The 22,572-nt window shown below is 37.2% G+C and overlaps 1 protein-coding gene across 1 annotated transcript; it reads left to right on the top strand.

Annotated features, from left to right (window-relative positions):
• Window positions 1-19,325: 19,325 nt before the first annotated feature.
• On the top strand, window positions 19,326-20,685 carry LOC127095833 (uncharacterized). The gene is made up of 3 exons (XM_051034464.1): window positions 19,326-19,731; window positions 19,984-20,117; window positions 20,341-20,685. Exons 1-3 carry the CDS (start codon window positions 19,326-19,328, stop codon window positions 20,683-20,685), a joined length of 885 nt encoding a protein of 294 aa, XP_050890421.1.
• Window positions 20,686-22,572: the final 1,887 nt, after the last annotated feature.

The raw sequence follows: 22,572 nt of genomic DNA, 5'->3' as shown, positions 1-22,572 counted from the left end.
GACAAGAGAGAAGATATGGGGTTGTTTGTTAAACGTTACAATCGTTACGTGAGAAAGAACGGCATCCAACATTCCGAGAAGAACTTGGTAAACTTCCGGAAACAATCAAGGTACTCTAAAGATGATGACTCAAAAGGCAAAAAGACTAGAGGGTCGTGCTACACTTGTGGGAAGCCCGGTCATTACAAACCGGACTGTCCAATGAACAAGAAGACAAAGGAAAAGGAATCATACAAATCACACAAGAAATCATCAAAGCCAAGGAGAGCATACATAGCTTGGGAAAGCGATAGCGACTCCTCCGATGATGAAAGTTCTAGTGATGAAGATGAAGCTGCAAACCTATGCCTCTCTGCTCATCAAAAGAACAAAAAGAAACAGGTACGACATGCTAAATATGAAAAATCCTCCAGTATGTCTCATCATGAATTACAAGCTGCATTTGATACTTTACACTGTGAAGCTAAAGAGGCCTTTAAAAGGCTTGCCTCAAATAACCAAATTTTTACCCATTTGGAACAAAAAAATCGAGAATCCGAAAGGAAACTTGAGGCACTCAAAGCTTCTATAGTAGAAAGCACAAAAGCAGGTTGTGAGGACCTTAGAAATAGGATAATAAACTTTGGGTGTGATACTTGTTATATTTGGCAAGGTGAAGTAAGAAACCTAAAGGCCAAACTTGACAAGGCTCTTGAGCCCAAGATTACCTTTGCAATCGATAAATCAAACTTTCGAAAAAGTATGGTTAATCCATATTAAAAATATAAATATGTTATAAAGGATGAAGATAGAAAAGGCAATCAAAATGTTAATTTCTCTTGTCTTTATTGTTGCAAGAAAGGTCACTCCATTGCTAAATGTAGGTTTAGGAGATTCTTAGTTCCTAAAGGCATTTATCAATGGCTGCCCAAATGCAACCATTTCGTTACTCACCATTCAGGACCCAATAAGCCATTGGGTACCTTCTCGTGTTAATTGCATTTTCATAGGTACAATGCCTCGAGACCACCGAGAGAAGATGGGTTCTCGACAGTGGATGTTCAAGGCACATGTCAGGAGACATATCACTCTTCATTGCCTTCGTGGCTAAGAAGAAAGGATATGTAACCTATGGTGACAACAACTGTGGAGCAATACTAGGTAAAGGTAGTGTAGGTAACCCTTCTTCCACTACTATTTCTGATGTATTGCTTGTCGAAGGTCTTAAACACAATCTACTTAGCATCAGTCAATTATGTGACAAAGGATACAATGTATCTTTTTCAAAAGATTGTTGCAAAATTGTACATAATGATGATAAGAAGAGTATGTTTAATGGCCTACGAGTGAATAATGTCTATATGTTAGACTTGAATGAAGTATCGTTAACAAGTGACAAATGCCTTGTAACAATGAGTGAAGATTCATGGTTATGGCATAGGCGTTTAGCACATGTTAACTTTGACTTACTAAATAAAGTAGTCTCAAAAGATCTAGTCCTAGGTCTCCCCAAAATAAAGTTCACCAAGGATCACCTTTGTGATGCTTGTCAAAAAGGGAAGCAAACGAGGATCTCATTTAAATCCAAAAATATCGTTTCAACAACGAGACCTCTCGAACTTCTTCATATGGATTTATTTGGGTCGTCTAGGATTAAAAGTCTAGGAGGAAATTATTACGGTTTCGTAATAGTGGACGAATTTTCTAGATTTTGTTGGACTATCTTTTTAGTAAGCAAGAGCGATACGTTCTCCGCCTTTGAAAGATTTGCTAAGCTTTCCCAAAATAAATTAAATACAAACATAGTTTCAATTAGAAGCGACCATGGGGGTGAGTTCGAAAACCATTTATTTGAAGAATATTGCGGTAACCATGGTATCGATCATAACTTCTCCACTCCACGTACTCCTCAACAAAATGGGGTTGTGGAGCGTAAAAATCGAATTTTGGAAGAATTGGGAAGAACAATGATTAACGAAAGTGGTTTACCGAAATATTTTTGGGCCGACGCCATTAGTACGGCGTGCTATGTTTTGAATAGGGTGCTCATTCGCCCCATTCTAAATAAAACACCGTATGAGCTTTTAAAAGGGCGAAAGCCAAATGTTTCTCACTTACATGTTTTCGGTTGCAAATGTTTTGTATTAAATAATGGAAAGGAAAACTTGGGCAAATTCGTTTCCAAGGCCGACGAAGGTATCTTCCTCGAATACTCTCAATCGAGTAAAGCATATAGAATATATAATAAACGATTACTTGCTGTGGAAGAGTCTGTACATGTCACTTTTGACGAATCCTATCCGAGAAACGTCGGAAAGGGTAGTGTTGTTCATGGTGCAGGTACATCTACGGAAGACATACTCAAGGGTGGCGAGCCGGGGATTGATCAACCCGACAGAGTCAAAGTTGAGGAGGATAAAGATGTACACCATGAGGAAACTGAGGTAGCTCATCCGCCTTCAAACGATGATCTCCCTCAAGCTTGGAAGTCTCCCAAAGACCATCCAATTGACAACATTCTCGGAGATATCTCAAAGGGTGTTACAACTCGATCGAAGCTAAGTAATTTCTGTTATCACTTCGCTTTCGTTTCACAAATGGAACCTAAAAACTCTAAAGAAGCCCTACTCGATGAACACTGGTTTTTGTCAATGCAGGAGGAACTAAATCAGTTCACTAGAAATGAGGTTTGGGACCTTGTCCCTCCTCCGTGAGATCATCGAGTAATCGGCACCCGATGGGTGTTTAGGAACAAGTTGGATGAAAACGGGGTAATAACCCGTAACAAGGTGCGTTTAGTCGCGCAAGGGTATAACCAAGAGGAAGGCATCGACTATGAGGAAACTTATGCGCCGGTTGCCCGACTCGAGGCTATACGCCTTCTCCTTGCCTTCACTTGTGCGAAAGACTTTAAACTATTCCAAATGGATGTTAAGAGTGCGTTCCTTAACGGTTACATAAATGAAGAGGTCTACGTTGCACAACCTCCGGGTTTTGAATCTCATGAGTATCCTGATCATGTTTACAAACTAAAAAGGGCTTTATATGGTCTCAAACAAGCTCCTAGAGCTTGGTATGAGCGACTAAGTAAATTTTTACTCGATCAAGGTTACTCAAGAGGAAAGGTTGACACAACTCTCTTTATTAAACGTCAAGGAAAGCACTTGATATTAGTACAAATTTATGTTGATGATATTATATTTGGGTCTACTAACATGAATCTCGTGAGAGAGTTTTCGGATCTTATGCAGGGTGAATTCGAGATGAGTATGATGGGGGAGCTCACATACTTTCTCGATTTGCAAATTAAACAACTCAATGAAGGAACATTCGTGAGTCAAACAAAGTATTGTTTGGACCTTATCAAGAGATTTGACATGGCAAAAGCCAAGGCCATTGACACCCCTATGCCAACATGTACAAACTTGAATAAAGATGAAAACGGTAAGGACGTAGAGGTAAAAAGGTATAGAGGTATGATTGGATCACTTCTCTATCTTACTGCTTCTCGTCCCGACATTATGTTTAGCGTGTGTATGTGCGCAAGATATCAATCATGTCCCAAGGAATCCCATCTAAAAGCTGCCAAACGAATACTTTGATACCTATCCGGTACTCCGAAGTATGGACTATGGTATTCCAAAGGTAATGATTGCTCATTGGTAGGTTTCTCCGATTCCGATTTTTCCGGTTGCAAATCGGATAGGAAAAGCACTAGTGGCACTTGTCACTTATTTTCAAATTCCTTGGTCAGTTGGCATAGCAAGAAACAAGTCTCAGTTGCTTTGTCAACCGCCGAAGCGGAATACGTTACCGCCGGTAGTTGTTGTGCTCAAATCCTATGGGTTAAGCAACAATTATTGGATTTTAATCTCAAACTCGAACGTATTCCCATTTTCTGTGACAATACAAGTGCTATTAATCTTACCAAAAATCCTGTGTTGCATTCTCGCACCAAACATATCGAAATTCGACACCACTTTCTTCGGGATCATGTAGAGAAAGGTGATGTTGTATTTGAACATGTTAACACTAAAAATCAACTAGCGAACATTTTCACAAAGCCGCTAGCTACTGAGCCTTTCTTTCATATTCGCCGAGAACTTGGTGTTCTCGACATTTCGGAACGGGCGTTATAAATTGCTTGCTTTATCTTATTTCATTTAAAACTATAATCTTGTACTTCTAACAAGTTAATGTTGTTGCAAGCACAAGTATATTGTTCATCAAGTTATTCCGGCATCGAGGTGATATTGTTCCTTTACCCTTCTCTCTCTCTCAACCTTCATGGCTAAATAGGTGTATTACATGATAATATTGTATACATATATATGACTTGTCTCTTATACCATATCTGTTTGGATGTTTAAATGTTGTGTGGCATTCTATTTATGCATCAAACATGTGAGCATATGTGCATAACAGTAAAAATTGCAAAATTTGCCTGTATGAGTCGACCATAACAGGGCAATGGTCGACACACACTTCAAAAAATTTCTTTTTTTCAAAATTCAAACAGTATGCGTCGACGCATGCAGAGGGTATGGTCGACGCATCACACGAAAAATCAGTTTTTCTCTGCAGAAAACGTTCAAACTTCCCATGCATTTACATTTCAAATTCTCATTAAGTGTGCATTCAACCCACTACATTGTGAGTTGCATCTACCTAGTGCCTATTGTCTCTTGGCCTCTCCTCTTCCCAAAAACCCTAAATCTTCATCTATAAAAAGGGTAAACCTCCTTCTTGCAAATCATTCTCAAAAACCTTCACCAAGCTTCACTCTCTACCCTCACAAAAAGCTTCAAAATCATTACCAATGGCTTCCTCATGCCGCAGACCTACCGGTAAGAGATCAAGGGAATCATCCTCTGCCCCCTTACCCATTACCGCTGTATCATTAGTTCCACCGGCTCTTGTCGACACCTTCAACAAAGACATTGGTAAAAGAGGAGTTGTGAGGAAACATGCCTTCTACAAACTCACAGCAGAACGCATGCATCTCGTAGAAATCATGTCTCTGCTACAGTATCACGGCATTGTTAAATTCCTGGAATGCAATGCTAAATATAGCGAAGACCTGGTCCGTGTGTTCTACACTTGCCTTCATGACAAATTTCGTGGGCAAAAGTTTCACTCCAGGATCGGCACAAGAAAGGTATCGTTTAAGTCTAATGTTTGGAATAAATATTTTGATATGACATTGGTTGCTGATGAAAATCCTCTTGCTGAGGTGACTGATTCTCACACAATAGAAGGATATGAGTTTAAGAGCGCTTTGAACGCAATGCTGAAACGACCCTACCTAGACCACATTGTGAACAGTGATGCGTTCCCACGAACGGTCGCTGCCGGTAAGCTGAAAATAGGTGAGCGCATTCTCCAGTGGATTGTGTCACGCATCCTGCGACCTAAGAAGGGTGGCCTTTCCCGAGTTGAACAGACTGAGGTTCATCTCATATACATTCTGAAAAATCAGCGCAAAATCAACTGGCCCTACTACATTGCTAGTAGGATGTTCAGTTTACGAGACTCCGGACGAGGAACGGCTCTTGCCTATAGATCTTTTATTCAAGAGTTTCTTACTGCAGCCGACGTTGATTATCCGTCCTTTCCGTATACCTCTATTTCCTCAGATAAAGAATTCAGTCCAAAAACTTTGTCTATGATGGGATATTTTTGGTGTGATGAGCGGAGAATATACAAATTTGTTCGCAGAGGGTATATTCCTACGACTGTTGAAGAAGATGATGAAAGTGATGAAAGTGAAGAAGAAGACCAAGAGGAAAATGAAGAAGAAGAAGCAGGACAAGCATTGGAGCAGCATGATAGTCCTCCACAAGCAGACACTCACGACTACACAAACACCGCTTGGGTTCAGAATACATATTCAACTGAAGAAGATGCCCCCAACCATGGCGGATGGGGTGAATGGCAACATATGGGTTGGTCAACACAACGCCAATTCTATCAGCTGTATCAATATGGTGCTGAAGAATCTCCACCGTCTCCTCCGCAGCAAGAAAACTCTTCTGAACTTTTAGATATGATGCGAAATATGCAGCTGGCTCAACAATCATTCATACAAACTCAGGATGAGCGCTATGCTCATATAAGTAGCCAGCTTCAAGCACAAAATGAGAGGCTCGATAACCTCTCTACCAGCATGAATGAACGGTATGCAGCATTCACTAATACATTTGAACGACATGAGCGTTCCGTCGATGTGGGCCTCAAGTATCTAAGTAGTGTTGCTGACCAAATAACGGATGCTTGTTTCAGTCGAGGACGAGGCCATTAGAGCATAAAACTGCATGTGCATCTGTATTTTTGTTGTTTGACTAAACTTATTATCTGTTATGCTTGTTTGTTAATCTAGTTTAATGTTATTTCCTTTTCAATATGTTCAGTAATAATATTTGGTGTGATATTGTTATATGATTCGCTATCTCCTGTTGAACATCATGTTATGTTGAATAATCGTTCTTTTTCTCTTTTTGATGTTGTCAAAGGGGGAGAAGAGCATGTACCAAAGCCAAGCCAAGATATTCACAACAATTAACAGTTTGTTTTGCAGTCAGCCTTAGATTACAAAAGAAAGGGGGAGTGTTGTATAAATATTGCATATTGTTTCTCTTTGGTTTCACACAGGTTGTCATCATCAAAAAGGGGGAGTATGTAAGGGCAAACTGTCATACAACATACGATCATAGGTTTCGATGATGACAAATGACCACCATGGATGAATCGGCATTGTCGATTCCACCTCTACAAAACAAATGCAACATATCACCTATCATATCCTTTTCTATGCTCATCCAAACTGTTATATTTCATACAACATATGTGGATAAAATGTGGTCATGACAAAATGCATGAAAACCACAAAAATATGAATTTTTGCAGATTTGCAGGGTTTGAGTCGACCACAGGGTCGGCGCATAACATAGTGCATTTCCCACGGGTCAGCGCATAACATAGTGCATTTCCCACGGGTCAGCGTACAAAAGGCTTGAGTCGACCGCAGGGGTCAGCGCATGAACCACGGGTCAGCGCACGCCGACATATGGTCGACGCATACTGTTGTGCTTTTCAAACTGTCCAAAACTGCAGGCTATGAGTCGACGCATAGACCTGCTATGGTCGACCGTTCGTGCGCAAATTCAGTTTTTAAGTATTTCTCACTCTGTTTGAAAAGCTTTTAAGTGGGTTGGTTGGTTTGTTACTATAAATAGAAGTTTAGTTACTTGTTTCAACCAACATTTTGATATTTTGATTCAAGTGTTCAAAGAACAAGAAAAAGTGAAATAGGTGTCCAAGATTCTTCATCTTCATCTTCAACATCTCACAACACATCAATTACACACAACCATTTTTGAAGTGCTTTGTGATTGGTTAAAGGTGATAACGTTCGAAGCCGTGATTGGGGAATCCGGTTCGGGTTAAAGCTTGTGACAGGTTTTTTCTTGAATAAAACCTTTAGGGTTTTGTCCTCCAAGACTGGTTTGTTTTTGGGGGTTTTTGGACGAATTTCTTCATCAATTTTTCAGCTGAGCGAAGGTGATTGAGAAGAGGAAGTCTTCATCAATCTAGTAGCGGATTCAGTGATATTGAAGGGAAGATTTCGGGTTCGATTTGTTGTAGTTGAGATCAACCGGGCCGAGGGTTTGAAGAACTGAGGGTTATTCAACAAAGGGGCTGGAATCGGAGGTCTATCAACAACAATCAAAGGACTTGATTCACCTTGAATCAAGGAACAAGGAGTGGAAGCAACATTCAATGTCTTGAGAATTCTGTTGTATATTTGCTTTGCAATCCTTGTATAAACGGTTAAACTCAACAGGTGATATCTATTAAAGTAATCTCAATTCTAGTTTTAGAATTGAGGGAAGACGTGCCCCGAAGCGAGGACGACGGGGGAACTGCCTCATCAAATCTTTGCCTTCTCTATTTTTCAGCATATTTGTTTTAGCTTAAAAATAAGTGATTTTTGTATAAGCACTTTATCAAACCTTGATATTAATTGAGTAAGAAGTTAAAACTCTATTTTTGAATCCAAAGTACAATAAGAAATTGTACTAGACTAATTGGAATCACTTACTCAACATAAATATCACTTGGAGTGTTTTCGCACACCAAGTGTTTGATAATTTGCCTAAACCAAAATTATCTTAGTTGTGTATCTAGTTTGGTTTGCTCTTTGAATCATTGGAACTAGGAATCCTAGTAAGTGAAACAAATCATTGATAGTGTGACTAGTGTAGTGATTCGTATTCTATATTATCTCTAATCCATAGGCTTGACGCATATCCGGTTTTCCAATAACAGTTCGTTTTAGACTATATTTTCCTCGGCCGCTTCCGCACTTAAAACAAATTTTCTAAACCAATTTTTAATTGGTAGCGCCGACTCAAATTTTAATTGGGATCTATTCAACCCCCCTCCCCCCCTTCTAGATCTGTGCCATAGTCTAATAGTAATTATTTTTGTTTCCTATCAAGCTGACCCATGACTGCAATCCCACAATTTTCTTTCAACCAATAGAACATCTTGACTGATCACTAATTTATCATCATTTGGTGAATACAATTTGTCTACATCAGTTGAATGATAACCTATGAGCACCATAGCCTGACTTTGATCATCTAGTTTCTTTCTCAACTATTCAGGTACATGCCTGAAACACATTGATCCAAATACTCTAAGATGATTAACATTCGGCTTCACACATATCCAAGCCACATACGGAGTTCTTTCGACTATCTTCTTGGCTGGACATCTTTTTAAAGTGTATATTATTGTCGAATTTTCTTCACCCCCAAAATCTCATTAGCATATCTTTAGCTTTCAACATGCTCTTTGTCATGTTCAGTATACTTTGATTCTTCCTCTCAGCTATGCCATTATGCTGAGGTGTATAGGGTAGAATGAGCTCATGCTCTATAACTTCCTCATGGAAAAATCTAGAAATTTTTTGAGAGGTGTATTCACCACCACCATCAGTTCTCAGTTTCTTCAACTTGCATCCACTTTTCTTCTCGACATGCAATTTGAACTTCCTGAACTATGTGAATACCTCACACTTCCTTTCAATAAGATAAATCCACATATATCTGGTGAATTTATTTATGAAGTTTAGGAAATAGTAGTTACCTCCATTCAACCTTACTTAAAATGGTCCACACACATCAGAGTAAACTAGCTCCAACTTTTCCTTTGACCTCATTGGCAAGTCATGTTTGAATGCTTTCCTAGCCTGTTTTGCTTTGCAACATTCCTCACATACCTGAATTGGTTCTTTCACCTGAGGTAGGCCATACATCATCTTCTTCTGGCTGAGCATACCTAAACTTCTAAAGTTTAGATGTCGATACATGTGATGTCATAGCCAGTTCTTATCTTCTTCTATAGTCGAAGCAAGACACTTGTGATCAACCATGTTGATCTCTAATTTAAAGGTCATGTTGTCTGCCAATGGTGCCTTCAGAATTAATCTTCCATCAATATGACACACTTTCATCTGATTATTTTCTAGCTTCATGTTGTATCCTTTTGCAAGTAATTAACATATGCTTATCAAGTTACTTATCATCGAAGGTACATACAACACATTGGTGATGCTGTCTTTTTGACCATCCTTTCTAACAACAGAGATATCTCATTTTCCACCTGATATGATGTGCCTACCATCTATAAACTTTATCACTTTCTCAACTGATTCATTTAGCTTGGTGAACCACTTTTTATTACCAGTCATGTGGTTACTGCATCCTTAATCCAAGTACCACATGTTTGTTTTCTCAATGTTCGACTGAGTGTTGGCCATGAGTAGCACATCCTTAAAATCATTATCTTCATCTTGTGCATACTACACTTCCTCACTATCTTTCGCTCATACTTTCTTCTTTCTTCGTGAGTCTCGGGCATATTGGCCAAATTCTTGAAAGTTGTAACATTGCACCTCCTTCATGTCAACTTTCTTCCCATAATACTTATTCCTTATTCCTTTCTTGATCGAATCAGAGTGATTCTTTAAATTTTTGCTTGACTTCTCATCATTAGCAAGATTCTTTCCCCGCTTCGCCTTCTCTTTCCCATTTTTCTTGTTGAATCTTGCTTGTAGTTCCTATTCATCCATGTTCTCCCTTTCTGATTTTCTCTACTTCAGCCGCATCTCATGAGCGTCTAATGAAGCTTGAAGTCCTTCTAACCTCATGTCAACTAGGTTATTTGACTCTTTAATTAATACTACAATGTAATCAAAATTCACAGTCAAAGATCTCAACACTTTCTCAATCTTCTGCAAATCATTGATTGATTCACCACATGCCTTCATCTGGTTCGTTAATAACACCACATATGAAAGGTATTCTAAGAATGCTTCATCTTCTTTCATTTGAGTCATCTCGAATTTCTTTCTCAACATTTGTAACTTCACCTTTTTCAGTTTTTCATTTCCTCCGTACAAGTTCTTTAACTTGTCCCACACTCCTTTTGTTGTTTCTTCTTCAATTATCTTCTCGAACATGTTAGAATCCACACACTGGTGAATCAAGAATATATTGTTTTCATCTTTCTTTCTTTGTTCATTCTGCACAGCTTGCTGAACATTGTTCGCATCCTCTTCCAATGTAGGTACTCAATAATTCACAATTTCAACCGCATCTTGAAATCTGAAGATGACCTTCATTTGCGCAACCCACCGTTCGTAGTTCTCCCGTTTGAAAATCGGTAGATTCGCTGGAAATTGTGTTCATGTTGTGTTTCCGTTGGCCATTGCAAATTTTCTCTGAATCGCAACCCGGACTCCTTGATTCCAATTGTTGGAACAAAATGATTTTCAAGAAAGAAGATAGAAGATGAAGAAGAGAGAGAAAAGATAGAAACTAAATTGGAAAAGAGAAATATTATTGAGTAAAGTTGTTATGATTTACATCATACAATGTTTTTATATAGGCAACTAAAACTCAAATCCAAAACTATACAGATCGACCAAGCACAAAATATACAAAATGCAAAGTACTAGTACAAAATTATATTTCCACATAACAAATATATGATGTATTCGACTTAGTCAAATACAACCGACTTCTACACCTTAATTAACTATTTAAACACAATTGAATGCTAGTTTTCGATAGAACATTAAATTACAACTTCTAATAATTCAGTAGATCATTGAGGAGCAAGAAATTATTTAAGAAAAACTTAGAATATTAAAATCTAATTTATACCTTTTTTTTTGTTTTTGTTTTAAAGAAACACTAATTTCGATCATTTTAATTAAACAGTTGTAAAAATGTGAAAAGCTCTGAACTTCAAGTTAAAGTTGATGATCAAGTGTTAGAAAATTTTGAAGGTTTCCAAGAACGAATCTGCATATGACGTCATCCTAACATTTATATATTGCGTATTCAAATACTGTCGAAAAAGTTAAAAAGTAAGAGCAGGAGAAAATGCCTCACTGATGGCGAACAACCTAGTACTACTTTATTCTATTCGATGGTGGCTCTTTTTATTGAGATCTAACTTTAAATATTTTAATAGGACTAGGTATTAGATTCCCATCATTGAGACTCGAAAGCTACATTATATTTATATATTATGAATGGTAAAGTTTATGTGTTTTGAAATGTTTAATAATGAAATTATTTTAATAGGACTGACCAGTAGGAGTAATTATTTTTATAAGTATATGGAGTCTAGACAACACATAATTGAGCGTTATTTTTAAAATTAACAACAATAATTAATTAATAACTTAAAGACATTTTTGCTATAAATATTACAACAACCAAATACAAATTTATATGAGATAAATAATTTATAAGTTGCTTATATATACAAAGAAAAATTGCATGCCATTGAAAAGTTTATTTCATAAATATTAGAAAATTTTATGCCATTAAAAATATTTACTTTTAAAGATAATATTATATTTTTAATTTCATGAATTTTTGCATGAATTCTCCTCCACCATTTAGTAGTTTTGGGTCCGTCCATGTTAAAGAATCATTAGATGTATAGCACAAATGATAGCTAGAGAACATAAAATATTTTATCTGATGAGTGTGGGTTGGAATTAGTCTTTTTCTTCATTTTTAATTTTTAATGTGTAAGCTCAAACATCCAAAATGTTTTTTTTTTAATTTAAGTTTACTATAATTTTTGTGAGCAAAATTGAGATGTTCAGTAGTATAAAAACTAACAATAATATTAATCAAAATAAATATATTAGTGTGTTGATGATCCAACAGTTTTATTGAAAGAACAATCTCAAAGTTTTAAAGATCTCACGTAAATTAATCGTAATTTAACCATTACACAATAATAAATGTCATATTTAATTATGATTTAACTGTGATTAACATTTTATGAGACTCTATTTAAATTTAGTTTAACTGTGATAAATCTTAGGCCGTGTGCAGTAGCTCGTCTTATACACCTTCAAAGACGACCTTATATATATATATATATATATATATATATATATTATATATATATATATATATATATATATATATATATATATACTTGTATTTTTACTAGGCCCCAAGAGGGGACAACTTAAGCAAAGGTGAGGAAGACCAACATAGGGGTGAGGGGCAAGTCATCAGGCGAAGTCCCACCTTACCCAAAGTCTAGGCGCCATGGTGAGGGGTGAGATACCCTACAAAGTCAGAGGTCTCCTGAAGAAGTCATATGGCTGCTAGAAAGGGGCAGCAAGGTCACCAAGAGCGGGCTCCCATGTCCATTAAGTGTGGTTGCCTGAAGAAGTCACACCTATACTTTTTGACAAACATAGTGGCTCCTACCGTGTGGCCCCTATAAAACTAACCTGAGCCACACCTTCCATTACCACCACCATTTTCACCGCATTCTTCAAAAATGGCCAAGAAAGAACTTCTATAGCAGTTACAAGAAGCAAAGAGCGAGAGACAAGCCGTTTAGTTAAGGTTGTGGAAAATGCATCAAAAATACTAAATCCTTGTTTGTGACCTTCACGAATGTATTTGGTTAAAGCACATTCATCAAATTAAGCACTCAAGATGGACCGAAGGCCTTGCGTACTCCTGATTCGGTGAATCGTAATGGTCAACAAACTAACATAAAAGGCAAAAAGTCGCCAAGAAAGAAGCGAGATGTATCAAATTGTATTATGAGTATCAAAATATAAGCCTCATGAGCTAATCTTGATAGAATAAATGTATTAAACGAGATTGGTGGCAAGACCAAGAGACGGGACAAGCGCAAGTCTATGTTTTGATTAATTATTTTTATTGTTTAATAAGGAAAACTATTATCTCTGTCGCTTGTAATTTATTTAAGAATTTTCTAAGTCTACCCTAAATGATGGGGCGACACTATTTCCCATATGTGGGAACGATTTTAATTAGGCGCTCCCTCATTGTCTTGTTTCTATTTTTGAAGGGTTACACACTTAAAAGGACAAGTGAAACATTGAAGTGTTGGACTTCCACCAGAAGATCCTTACGGCCCTACGAGGCGAATTAAAATGTTGGACTTACACTGGAAGATCCTTTCCGCACTACGAGGCAAATATAAATTTTTGACTTCCACTAGAAGATCCTTGTCTCCCTACGAAGCGAATATGAATGTTGGACTTCCCCCATAATATCCTTGCTTTCCTACAAGACGAATAAGAATGATGGACTTCCACCAAAAGATTCTTGCCACCCTATGAGGTGACTATGAATGTTGGACTTCCACCAAAAGATCCTTGTCGCCCTACGAGGCGAATATAAATGTTGGACTTTCATTGGAAGATCCTTGTCATCATACGACGTGTATACAAATGTTAGACTTCCACGGGAAGATATTTGCTTCTCTACGAGGTAAATACAAAGGTTAGGCCTTCATTGAAGGATCCTTATCGCCCTATGAGGCGGATGCATCATTAAATAGTCATAAAGAATTATTGATAGGTTACTCATTCAACTCTAAATGCTATGAATAAAGTGCAAGATACAAAGAATTGAACTTTCCCCAAGCAATGCTTAAAGGAATCGCTCCCAAAGGGATCCAACATAACATCTCGCCCAAGAGGCATGACTAAATTCTTGCCTAAGAGACTTGATCACAAGGTTTGCTTGATGGCTCGATGAAAGTCCCGCTCAAGATGGTTAATGCATCCCCTTAAGAACTTATAGTCTCATTGGCCAAGCTACATATTACTTCACCCGAGGGACTTAGAATTCTCGGGGTATTTAAACTCTCCACCTAAGAGACTTAGAGTTTCCCCAAGCGGGATCAACACATATGGTGTTCGCCCAACAGGCGCAACCGAAGTATTTCCTAAGATGCTTGATCATAAGTCTTGTTAAAGAGATCAATGTAAGTCCCGCCCAATAGGGTCAATGCCTCTCTTTAAGGATTTATAGTCTCATCGGCCATGCTACATATTAATTCACCTAAAGGACTTAGAATTCCCAGGCTATTTAAACTCTCCGCTTGAAGGACTTGGAGATTTATCGGGCGGGACTAAGACATATACATCTCGCTAAAGAGGTGTGACCGAAGACTTGCCTAAGAGACTTAGTCTCAAGTCTTTCCTGAGGGCTCAATGGAAGTCCCGTATGAGAGGTCAAATGCCTCGTCTAAGAGACTCAAAGTCTCATCAGTCGAGATAAACATATAACTTTTCCTGAGGGACTTAGAATCCCCAGGCTATTTAAATCTTCTTCTGAAGGACATAATTTCCTTGGACGGGACCAAGTCATATAAATCATTCCTAGGATGCGTTACTGAAGTCTAGCCTAAGAGACTTAGTCTTAAGTCTTGCATGAGGGTTTGATATAAGTCCTGGCCGAGAGGGTCAATGCCTCGCCTAAGATACTTAGAGTCTCATCATCCAGACTCAATATAGGACCTAATGTGAGGGATAGAGAGTCCTAACAATTAGGCTCATCTCAATGCCTCACCTAAGAGATTTATAGTCTCATCAGTCAAACTTTATATAAAGTCTCATCAGTTATAGTCAATATAAAGTCTCGCATGAGGGACTTGACTATAAAGTCTCGCCTAAGGAACTCGATTATAAAGTCTTACCTGAGGGACTTGACTATAAAGCCTCGTCTGAGGGACTTGAATATAAAGTCTCACTTAAGGGACTTGACTATAAATCCTTGCTTGAGGGACTTGACTATAAAGTCTTTCCTGTGAGACCTGACTATAAAGTCTCGTCTCAGGGACTCGACTATAAAGTCTCGCCTAAGGGTTCGACTATAAAGTCTCACCTGAGGGACTCGACTATAAAGTCTTGTATGATAGGCTCGACTATAAAGTCTCGCATGAAGGACTCGACTATAAAGTCTCTCCTAAGGGACTCAGATATAAGGTTTCGTCTAAGGGACTTGACTATAAAGTCACGCCTGATGGATTCAACTATAAAGTATCGCCTAAGGGACTCGACATAAAGTCTCGCCTAAGGGATACACTATAAGCCCTCATTAATAAAAAAAAATCCACTTTGGATAGATCTGTTGATCCGTTGTCGCACACGGGTAAAAATCATTTGGAAAAGTGTAGTAAACAGGAAGAGACGCCTCGAGTCGTATCACAAGGAATCTTGGTAAAATAAACCAAATAAGAAAACGAAATAGGGGGGTTTGAGTCTTATCATTGGTTAATATAACTTTTATGCCATAAGCGGATTCTAATCCCTTTTCAATTACAGTAACAATAACAAACACATAGATACTAATATATGATATGTGCTCCTAATTTCTGAATTAAGCAAACAAATTCCAAATTAAGCAAACGGATTAGGAAAACGTGAATTAAGCAAACGCGGTTATGGAACATATCTTATTCGAAATTAATCAACATATATTTATAGAACTTGAATAAATCATACAAGACATATAACAAAATACTAAAATGGAAAAGACATTTGATTGAAAATTAAATAACCTCAAAGTATCGGCGGAAACCTATTACAGGAGATCAACCTTAGGTAATTAGTTATCCATGAATTCGTCTAAAGCTTATAATTTTCGTGAATGCAAAATGTGGTTACTATAGCAGAGAAAAACCTAATATAACAAAAGGGAAATTCGGGCCCTTATGGAAACCGACCCGAAAATTACAAAACCCGACTTAAACTAAGTATTTTAATTAAGTCTAGAACTTCAACAAATTATTCTACCCTCCTTCACTCTGAATCAGATTTTGACTTCAACACGAAACTTGTTTCTCTTTATCTTAGATTTCCAATGCATGTCAAAATGTATCAATCGGATTCTCGAAGCTCAAGTTATAGTCTACATAATGATAAGGTATCAAATAGTTGTTTATGCTGAAAATAAAGTACAAAAATAAAATAAAGCCAGAAATAAACTTAAATATAAAAACACACTAAAAGGATAAAAATAATTGAATAAACTATAGAGTTTCCTAAGTACAATAGTAGAAGAAGGTGCATCAAAATGAACTGATCACACATACAAGGGAAGCCTTAAGAATATGAGCACTCTTACCAAATCACTTCACCCTTTTCAAGCCCTCGTACTTGAGGGACTATGTAGTGTTATGTTTTTACTAGGCCCCAAAAGAGGGGAGAGGGGCGAGTCATCTGACGAAGCCCCCACCTCCCGAAGTCTAGGCGTCATTGCGAGAGGCGAGATACCATGCAAAGTCAGGGGTCGCTCAAAGAAGTCATATGGTCGTCTAAAATGGGCAACACAGTGCCGAGAGCTGTAACACCCTAGTTTTTAAATTAATTTATTTTATTAAGTTAAATGTGTTTAAATGATTTATTGGTGTGATGTGTGTACTTTTGTGGGGTTATATGAGATTGGGTAGAATTTATTTGAATTATCACTATTTTTCATTAATTAAAAATAATAGAAAAGTGAGTAAAATATGAAAGAGTGAGATATGGGTGTAAAAATAGGATAATGAAGAAATTAGTGTGGTGCGGAGTAAGAACCCAAAAGGTGGAGGGATAAAAATATTAGTAATTGGAATTAGGTTTTTGTTTAAAATAAAAATAAGGACAAAAGGTTAGGGGAGAAAACTAGAGTACATGAAATTAGTGCGAGGAGGCAAAGAGAGGAAAACTTAGGAGAGCACGAGTTAGAGAACTCCATAGATAAAGATTTGATTTTGCTGGAAAATTAAGGTAAGAGGGATGATGAATTAATCATCTATGGATGTCAATTACATGAAGAGTAGAAAGTCATCATAACCCTCTACTTTTTTTTCTATGTTTTCACCATTGTTGATCTTTATGTGTTTTGGAAAAGGTTTGTGTGAAATCTGAATTGTTTGTTGCAATCTATGTGAAATTCGTCCTCTAAATCATAATGTGAATTTGTGCATAATTTGAATGTATAATATGTTTTGGATATGATGAACAAGTTGATAAAATTGTGATAGATTAATGAATCGAGTGGTTAACCTGGAAGTAATTGATGTAATAATCATAGTATAAAGTATACATGTTAAATTTTGTGCAATTTAGGGTTGAAATCAGAGGTTTGAAAGGGATCCAATGGTGGAATTTTTGTTTCTTAGTTTTTCTATTCTGGCATCCGCGCTTAGCATGGACCCATTGAATTTGTGCTTAGCGCATGAAGATTCCGCCAAGCGAATATAAGCTTAGCGAGAGATGCTTGCGCTTAGCGAGGATAGCAATGCAGACTTTGCTGATTTCAGATCGATTTTTTGACAGAGTTTTATCTTAGAAAATGTTTAGTACTGTTAGGTACTGACTAGCATTGTTTGGCACTGTTTGATGTTGATTGATGAGTTCTTAATTATTTTACACGGTTTTAGTAATTAATGTTGAGTTTCAGGGTGAGTTGTCTTGAAAGGGTAATTTATTGAGATGTGTTACGTACGGTTTAAAAAGGAACCAATGGTGAAATATTGCACCTATATGTTTATAATGCATGTCATGCATCAAAGTGTACGAACTTTGATTCAGTGTTGTGTTGTTGGTTCAGAAGGGGGGACTAGTGACTAGTCGCTGATTTAGAAGAGGGGGATCAATAAAGAATCTTGATTCAGAAGGGGGGATAGTGATGTGTATGATCAGAAGGGGGACCATTGGTGAGTAGGCTGAATCAGTAACATACCTCTAATGTTTGAATTAGTACCACATGCATATAAAGTCGAGGAGTTGATGCATTGCATTCATACTTGCTTTATGATCGAGTTATTATTATTGTTGTGTGAATGATATTCAGGAATTGGTGATTTTGTGATTCTGTTTGGGTGAGATATGAGTAAAATGTGCTTGTGATTAATTCACACATTGATTATTGTTATGCATGATGCTACCCTTGCTATCTTTTGTACCGTTAACATATTTCGAGCGTATTCTCACCCATGCTTGCTTGTTTGTGGTGTTAGGTACTCTTTTGGGGTACAAATAATCAGGTAGGGGAGTAGTTTTCGTTTGAGCTGGAGGATGGCGTTGAGGCCTCTTCATTTATTTACTATTTTTTCCGAGTCATTTAGTTTTCGTTGAGCTCTAATTTGTAACATTGGGATAAATTGCTTTGTTACATGATATGTTTCTTGAGACGTTTGAATTATTTATTAAGTAGTTATGTTGAGACATAATAAATATTTATTTGGAGTTTTAATGTTCCACAACTATTTAATATGTGTGATAATTGGAGTAACATGCATGTCATGAATTTGTAACACTATTATTGTTTGAAATTACATGTTTTATTTTAATAAATCAAGGGTGTCGGGTTTAGGGTGTTACAAAGATGGTATTAGATTAGGTCAGTCCGTTTGGCCTAGGTTGTGACTAATTTGTACCCTTGTGCATGACATGTGTTTGAACATTGTTGGTGCCTTATAGTTATTTACTTTACTTAGTGCAATTAGTTAACTTGTTTGAGCTAGTTATGTAGAGAGAAATGGATGGTAGAAACGACAGTTTAATTGCTGATGATTTGGAGGCAATGACTAATGTGATGGTGCAAGTGAATGAAGAGGTACAGGCGAATCAAAATCAGAATTAGAATGTTGGTGCTAATAAATTCCGTGGGCTGGGAAAGTTTCAAAAGAATAATACATCTGCTTTTAAGGAGCGATATAATCCTGAGGGTGCTCAGAGTGAAATCTAGGAGATTGAGAAGGTATTTCGAGTTATGGGTTGCACGAATGAGCAGAAAGTGTTGTTTGGGACGTACATAATATTTGAGGAGGCTGAGTATTAGTGGGATAACAGCTGCCAGAGGTTGGAAACTGCAGGTACTGAGATCACTTGGGAAAACTTCAAGAAAGAGTTTCTGGAGAAGTATTTTTTGGATGATGTTCGCAATAAGAAAGAGATTGAGTTCCTCGAGCTAAATCAAGGAAATATGACTAATGATGATTATATGGAGAATTTTGAAGAGTTAGTGATATTTTTACCCGACTATAATGGTGTGGAAGTTGAAGGGTTGAAGTGCATAAAGTTTGAGAGTGGCTTATGTCCTAAGATCAAGCAATTCATTGGTTATCAAGAGATTCTCCGATTCTCAATGCTGGTGAATAAGTGTAGAATCTATGATGAAGATAGTAGGGCCAAATTTGTTCACTACATGAGTGCTAGTGAAAATAAAAATGGGAATCAATATCATAGTAAACTGTACATGACTCCAGCTAATAAAGGAAAACAAAAGTTCCATAAGAAGATTATATGTGGGAAAGAGACAAGTGGGGGAGGAGCTCCTGCTTCTCTGAAATGCTTCATGTGTGGAGAGTTGGGACATCATGCTGCTGAGTGTAAGAGTGCAAGTCAAAAGTGTTTCAAGTGTGGGAAACAAGGACACTAAATTTCTGAGTGCACGAGTAATGTTCCGACTTGCTACAATTGTGGTGAACCTAGACATATTAGTACCCAATGTCAAATATCATGAAAGGCGTCAGCTATCGCACAAGCTAATGGTCTAGTGTTTCCTCTAAGTGGTATGGATGTCTCGAGATCAGATAATTTTATTTAAGGTATGTGTTTCATTAATGGTGTTTCTCTGATAGCTATGATTGATACCAGTGCGACGCATTTGTTGGTATCTCTTGATTGTATAGACAAGTTGAATCTTAAAGTGACTTCTATGATTGGAAGTGTGGTCTTTGATACCCTGACTAATGTTTCAGTGACTACTTCATTGGTATGTCTAAATTTTACTTTGACCATTTATGGTAAAGACTTTAGAGTTGACTTGATCTATTTGCCTTTGATCAAACTCGATGTGATTTTGGGGGATGAATTGGCTAGAGTTCAACCATGTGTATATCAACTTCTTTGACAATAATGTGTTGTTTCCCAAACCTGAAGAGAGTATAGATTCGAGATTCATGTCCACTGATTAGGTTGAGATGTCTTTGAATTAGGATGATCAAATGCTCGTGATGTTCGCTTCTTTGAGTGTGGAAAGCGATGTTGTGGCTAGTGTTATGCCTATGGTATGTGAGTTTCCTGATGTTTTTCCTGATGATATTTGTATCTTTCCATCGGAGAAAGAAGTTAAGTTCCCCATAGATTTAGTGAATCATATTAGACCTGTGTCAATGGAACCATACAGGATGTCTGCATCCAAGTTGAGTGAGCTAAAGAAGAAGTTAAAAGATCTACTTGAGAAGAAATTTCTAAGACCTAGTGTGTCTCCGTGGGGAGCGTTTGTGTTGTTGGTTAAGAAGAAAGATGGTAGCATGAGGTTATGTGTTGATTACCGATGACTGAATAAGGTTACAATCAATAATAAGTATCCTCTTCTGAGAATTGATGACCTTATGAATCAATTGGTTGGTGTTTGTGTGTTCATTAAGATTGATTTGAGATCAGGTTATCATTAAATTTGAGTGAAGGCTGGAGATATTCTGAAGACTGCATTTAAGACCCGATATGGTCACTATGAGTACTAAGTGATGGCGTTCGGTGTGTCTAATATGCTAGGTGTGTTCATGGAGTATATGAATATAATCTTTCATGTTTACTTGGATCAGTTCGTTGAGGTTTTCATAGATGACATCTTAGGTATTCTAAGTCAGATGAAGAGCATACAAGACATCTGCAAGTGGTTTTGCAAACCTTACAAGACAAGCATTTGTATGCTAAGTTGTCCAAGTGTGAGTTCTGGTTGCAAGAAGTGAGTTTCCTTGGTCATGTTATTGTTAGAACAAGATTTGGTTCTGCATCTATACCTTGAGTTTTGATGATAACAATAGTGTATTTGTGTGAGAACAAATTTGGTACCCTAATGGTTTATTATTGTGTAGCTTTAACAACCAGTTCTGATTCTAATCATATGATGTACAACATCATCAATTTCTGAACTTTGCGTTCCAAATCCGCTTCTGAGCCTACCATTAAAAGTTCTAAAAGACATCAATATTGCTGTTGCAATTTTATTTCTACTTTTGTGTTATTTCACCCATTAGAAGCTTATGAGGAGACACGATGTTGTTGCTACAATGTTCTCTCAGTTCTTGCTTCTGGATGTGACTATGATCACCTAACTTCTGAAGAATTGCAAGCTTCTGAAGTTGTGTTATGAAGCTGAAGATTCTGAAGATTTCAAGACAGACGATTGAAGTTATCAAGGTTCTGACTGAAGATTCTGAAGACTCTGAAGATACTGAAGACCTCAAGCCAAACTACTAACGATGTCAAGGTTCTGACCCAAGGTTCTGAAGTTTCTGAATCCAGCTCTCTACTTCTTCACTTCATGCTTCAATCATCTTTCATTAGAAGCCAATGAAATTTAAGATAAGATCAAAATGGAAACGTCATCAAATAGTACATGGTACAAATCGAACAGCCTTTCCACTACCTAATTTCATGGGCAAGGACAGTACTATACACAACACCTGCCACTGAATTTGTGGGCGAAAGGACAGTATGTGGTATCATTCCTTTCCCATTCAACAGTGGACAGTCGCTCAAAGGGGTTTTCCCTATATTACCCTCCAACAATCACATGCTTACACTATATAAGCATGCATTGGAGACTTGAAGAAAACCCTGATTCACAGAAGTATTTTGACAAGCTATTTTTCTTTGTGAAAAGCAATCATTCTTTGTAAACAGATTTCTTTAAGTGTTTGTTATTCATTTGTGTAAAATATGCTTGTGTAGAAGCATCTTGTAACACACAGAAAATATTCTTCAAACTATTTATTTGATTCCTTAAGGAGGTTATTCTTTAGAAGACAAAGAAAATTGTTCTTTGTGAGTCCTTGAGGAGACTAAGGTTTAGTTGGAACCTTGAGAAGACAAAGAAGGTTATTCTTTGTGTTTATTGTAATCTGTTGATTATAGTGGATTAAGTTCTTATATATAAGAAAAAATCCCATTGGCGGGTGGACTGGATTAGCTTTGAGTTCAAGTGAATCAGGATAAAAATCATTTTGTTTTTTATCTCTTCATTATTAACTTATTAGTGGTGTATTTGTTTTGAAAAAAGCTTTTGCTTGTAAAACCCAATTCAAACCCCCATTTCTTGTGTTTTTCACACATTCAATTGGCATCAGAGCTCCGATTCTAATTGTGATAAAAAGTTTTATTAACACCTCACAGTGTTCAGTAACAATCCAATTGTATAAGAAGCAATGGGTGCTGCTAAC

This window comes from Lathyrus oleraceus, chromosome 6 (genome assembly GCF_024323335.1).
Source record: "Lathyrus oleraceus cultivar Zhongwan6 chromosome 6, CAAS_Psat_ZW6_1.0, whole genome shotgun sequence".
Lineage (NCBI taxonomy): Eukaryota > Viridiplantae > Streptophyta > Magnoliopsida > Fabales > Fabaceae > Lathyrus > Lathyrus oleraceus.
Note: the sequence above shows the minus strand (reverse complement) of the source record. Positions and strands in the feature narration are given on the sequence as shown.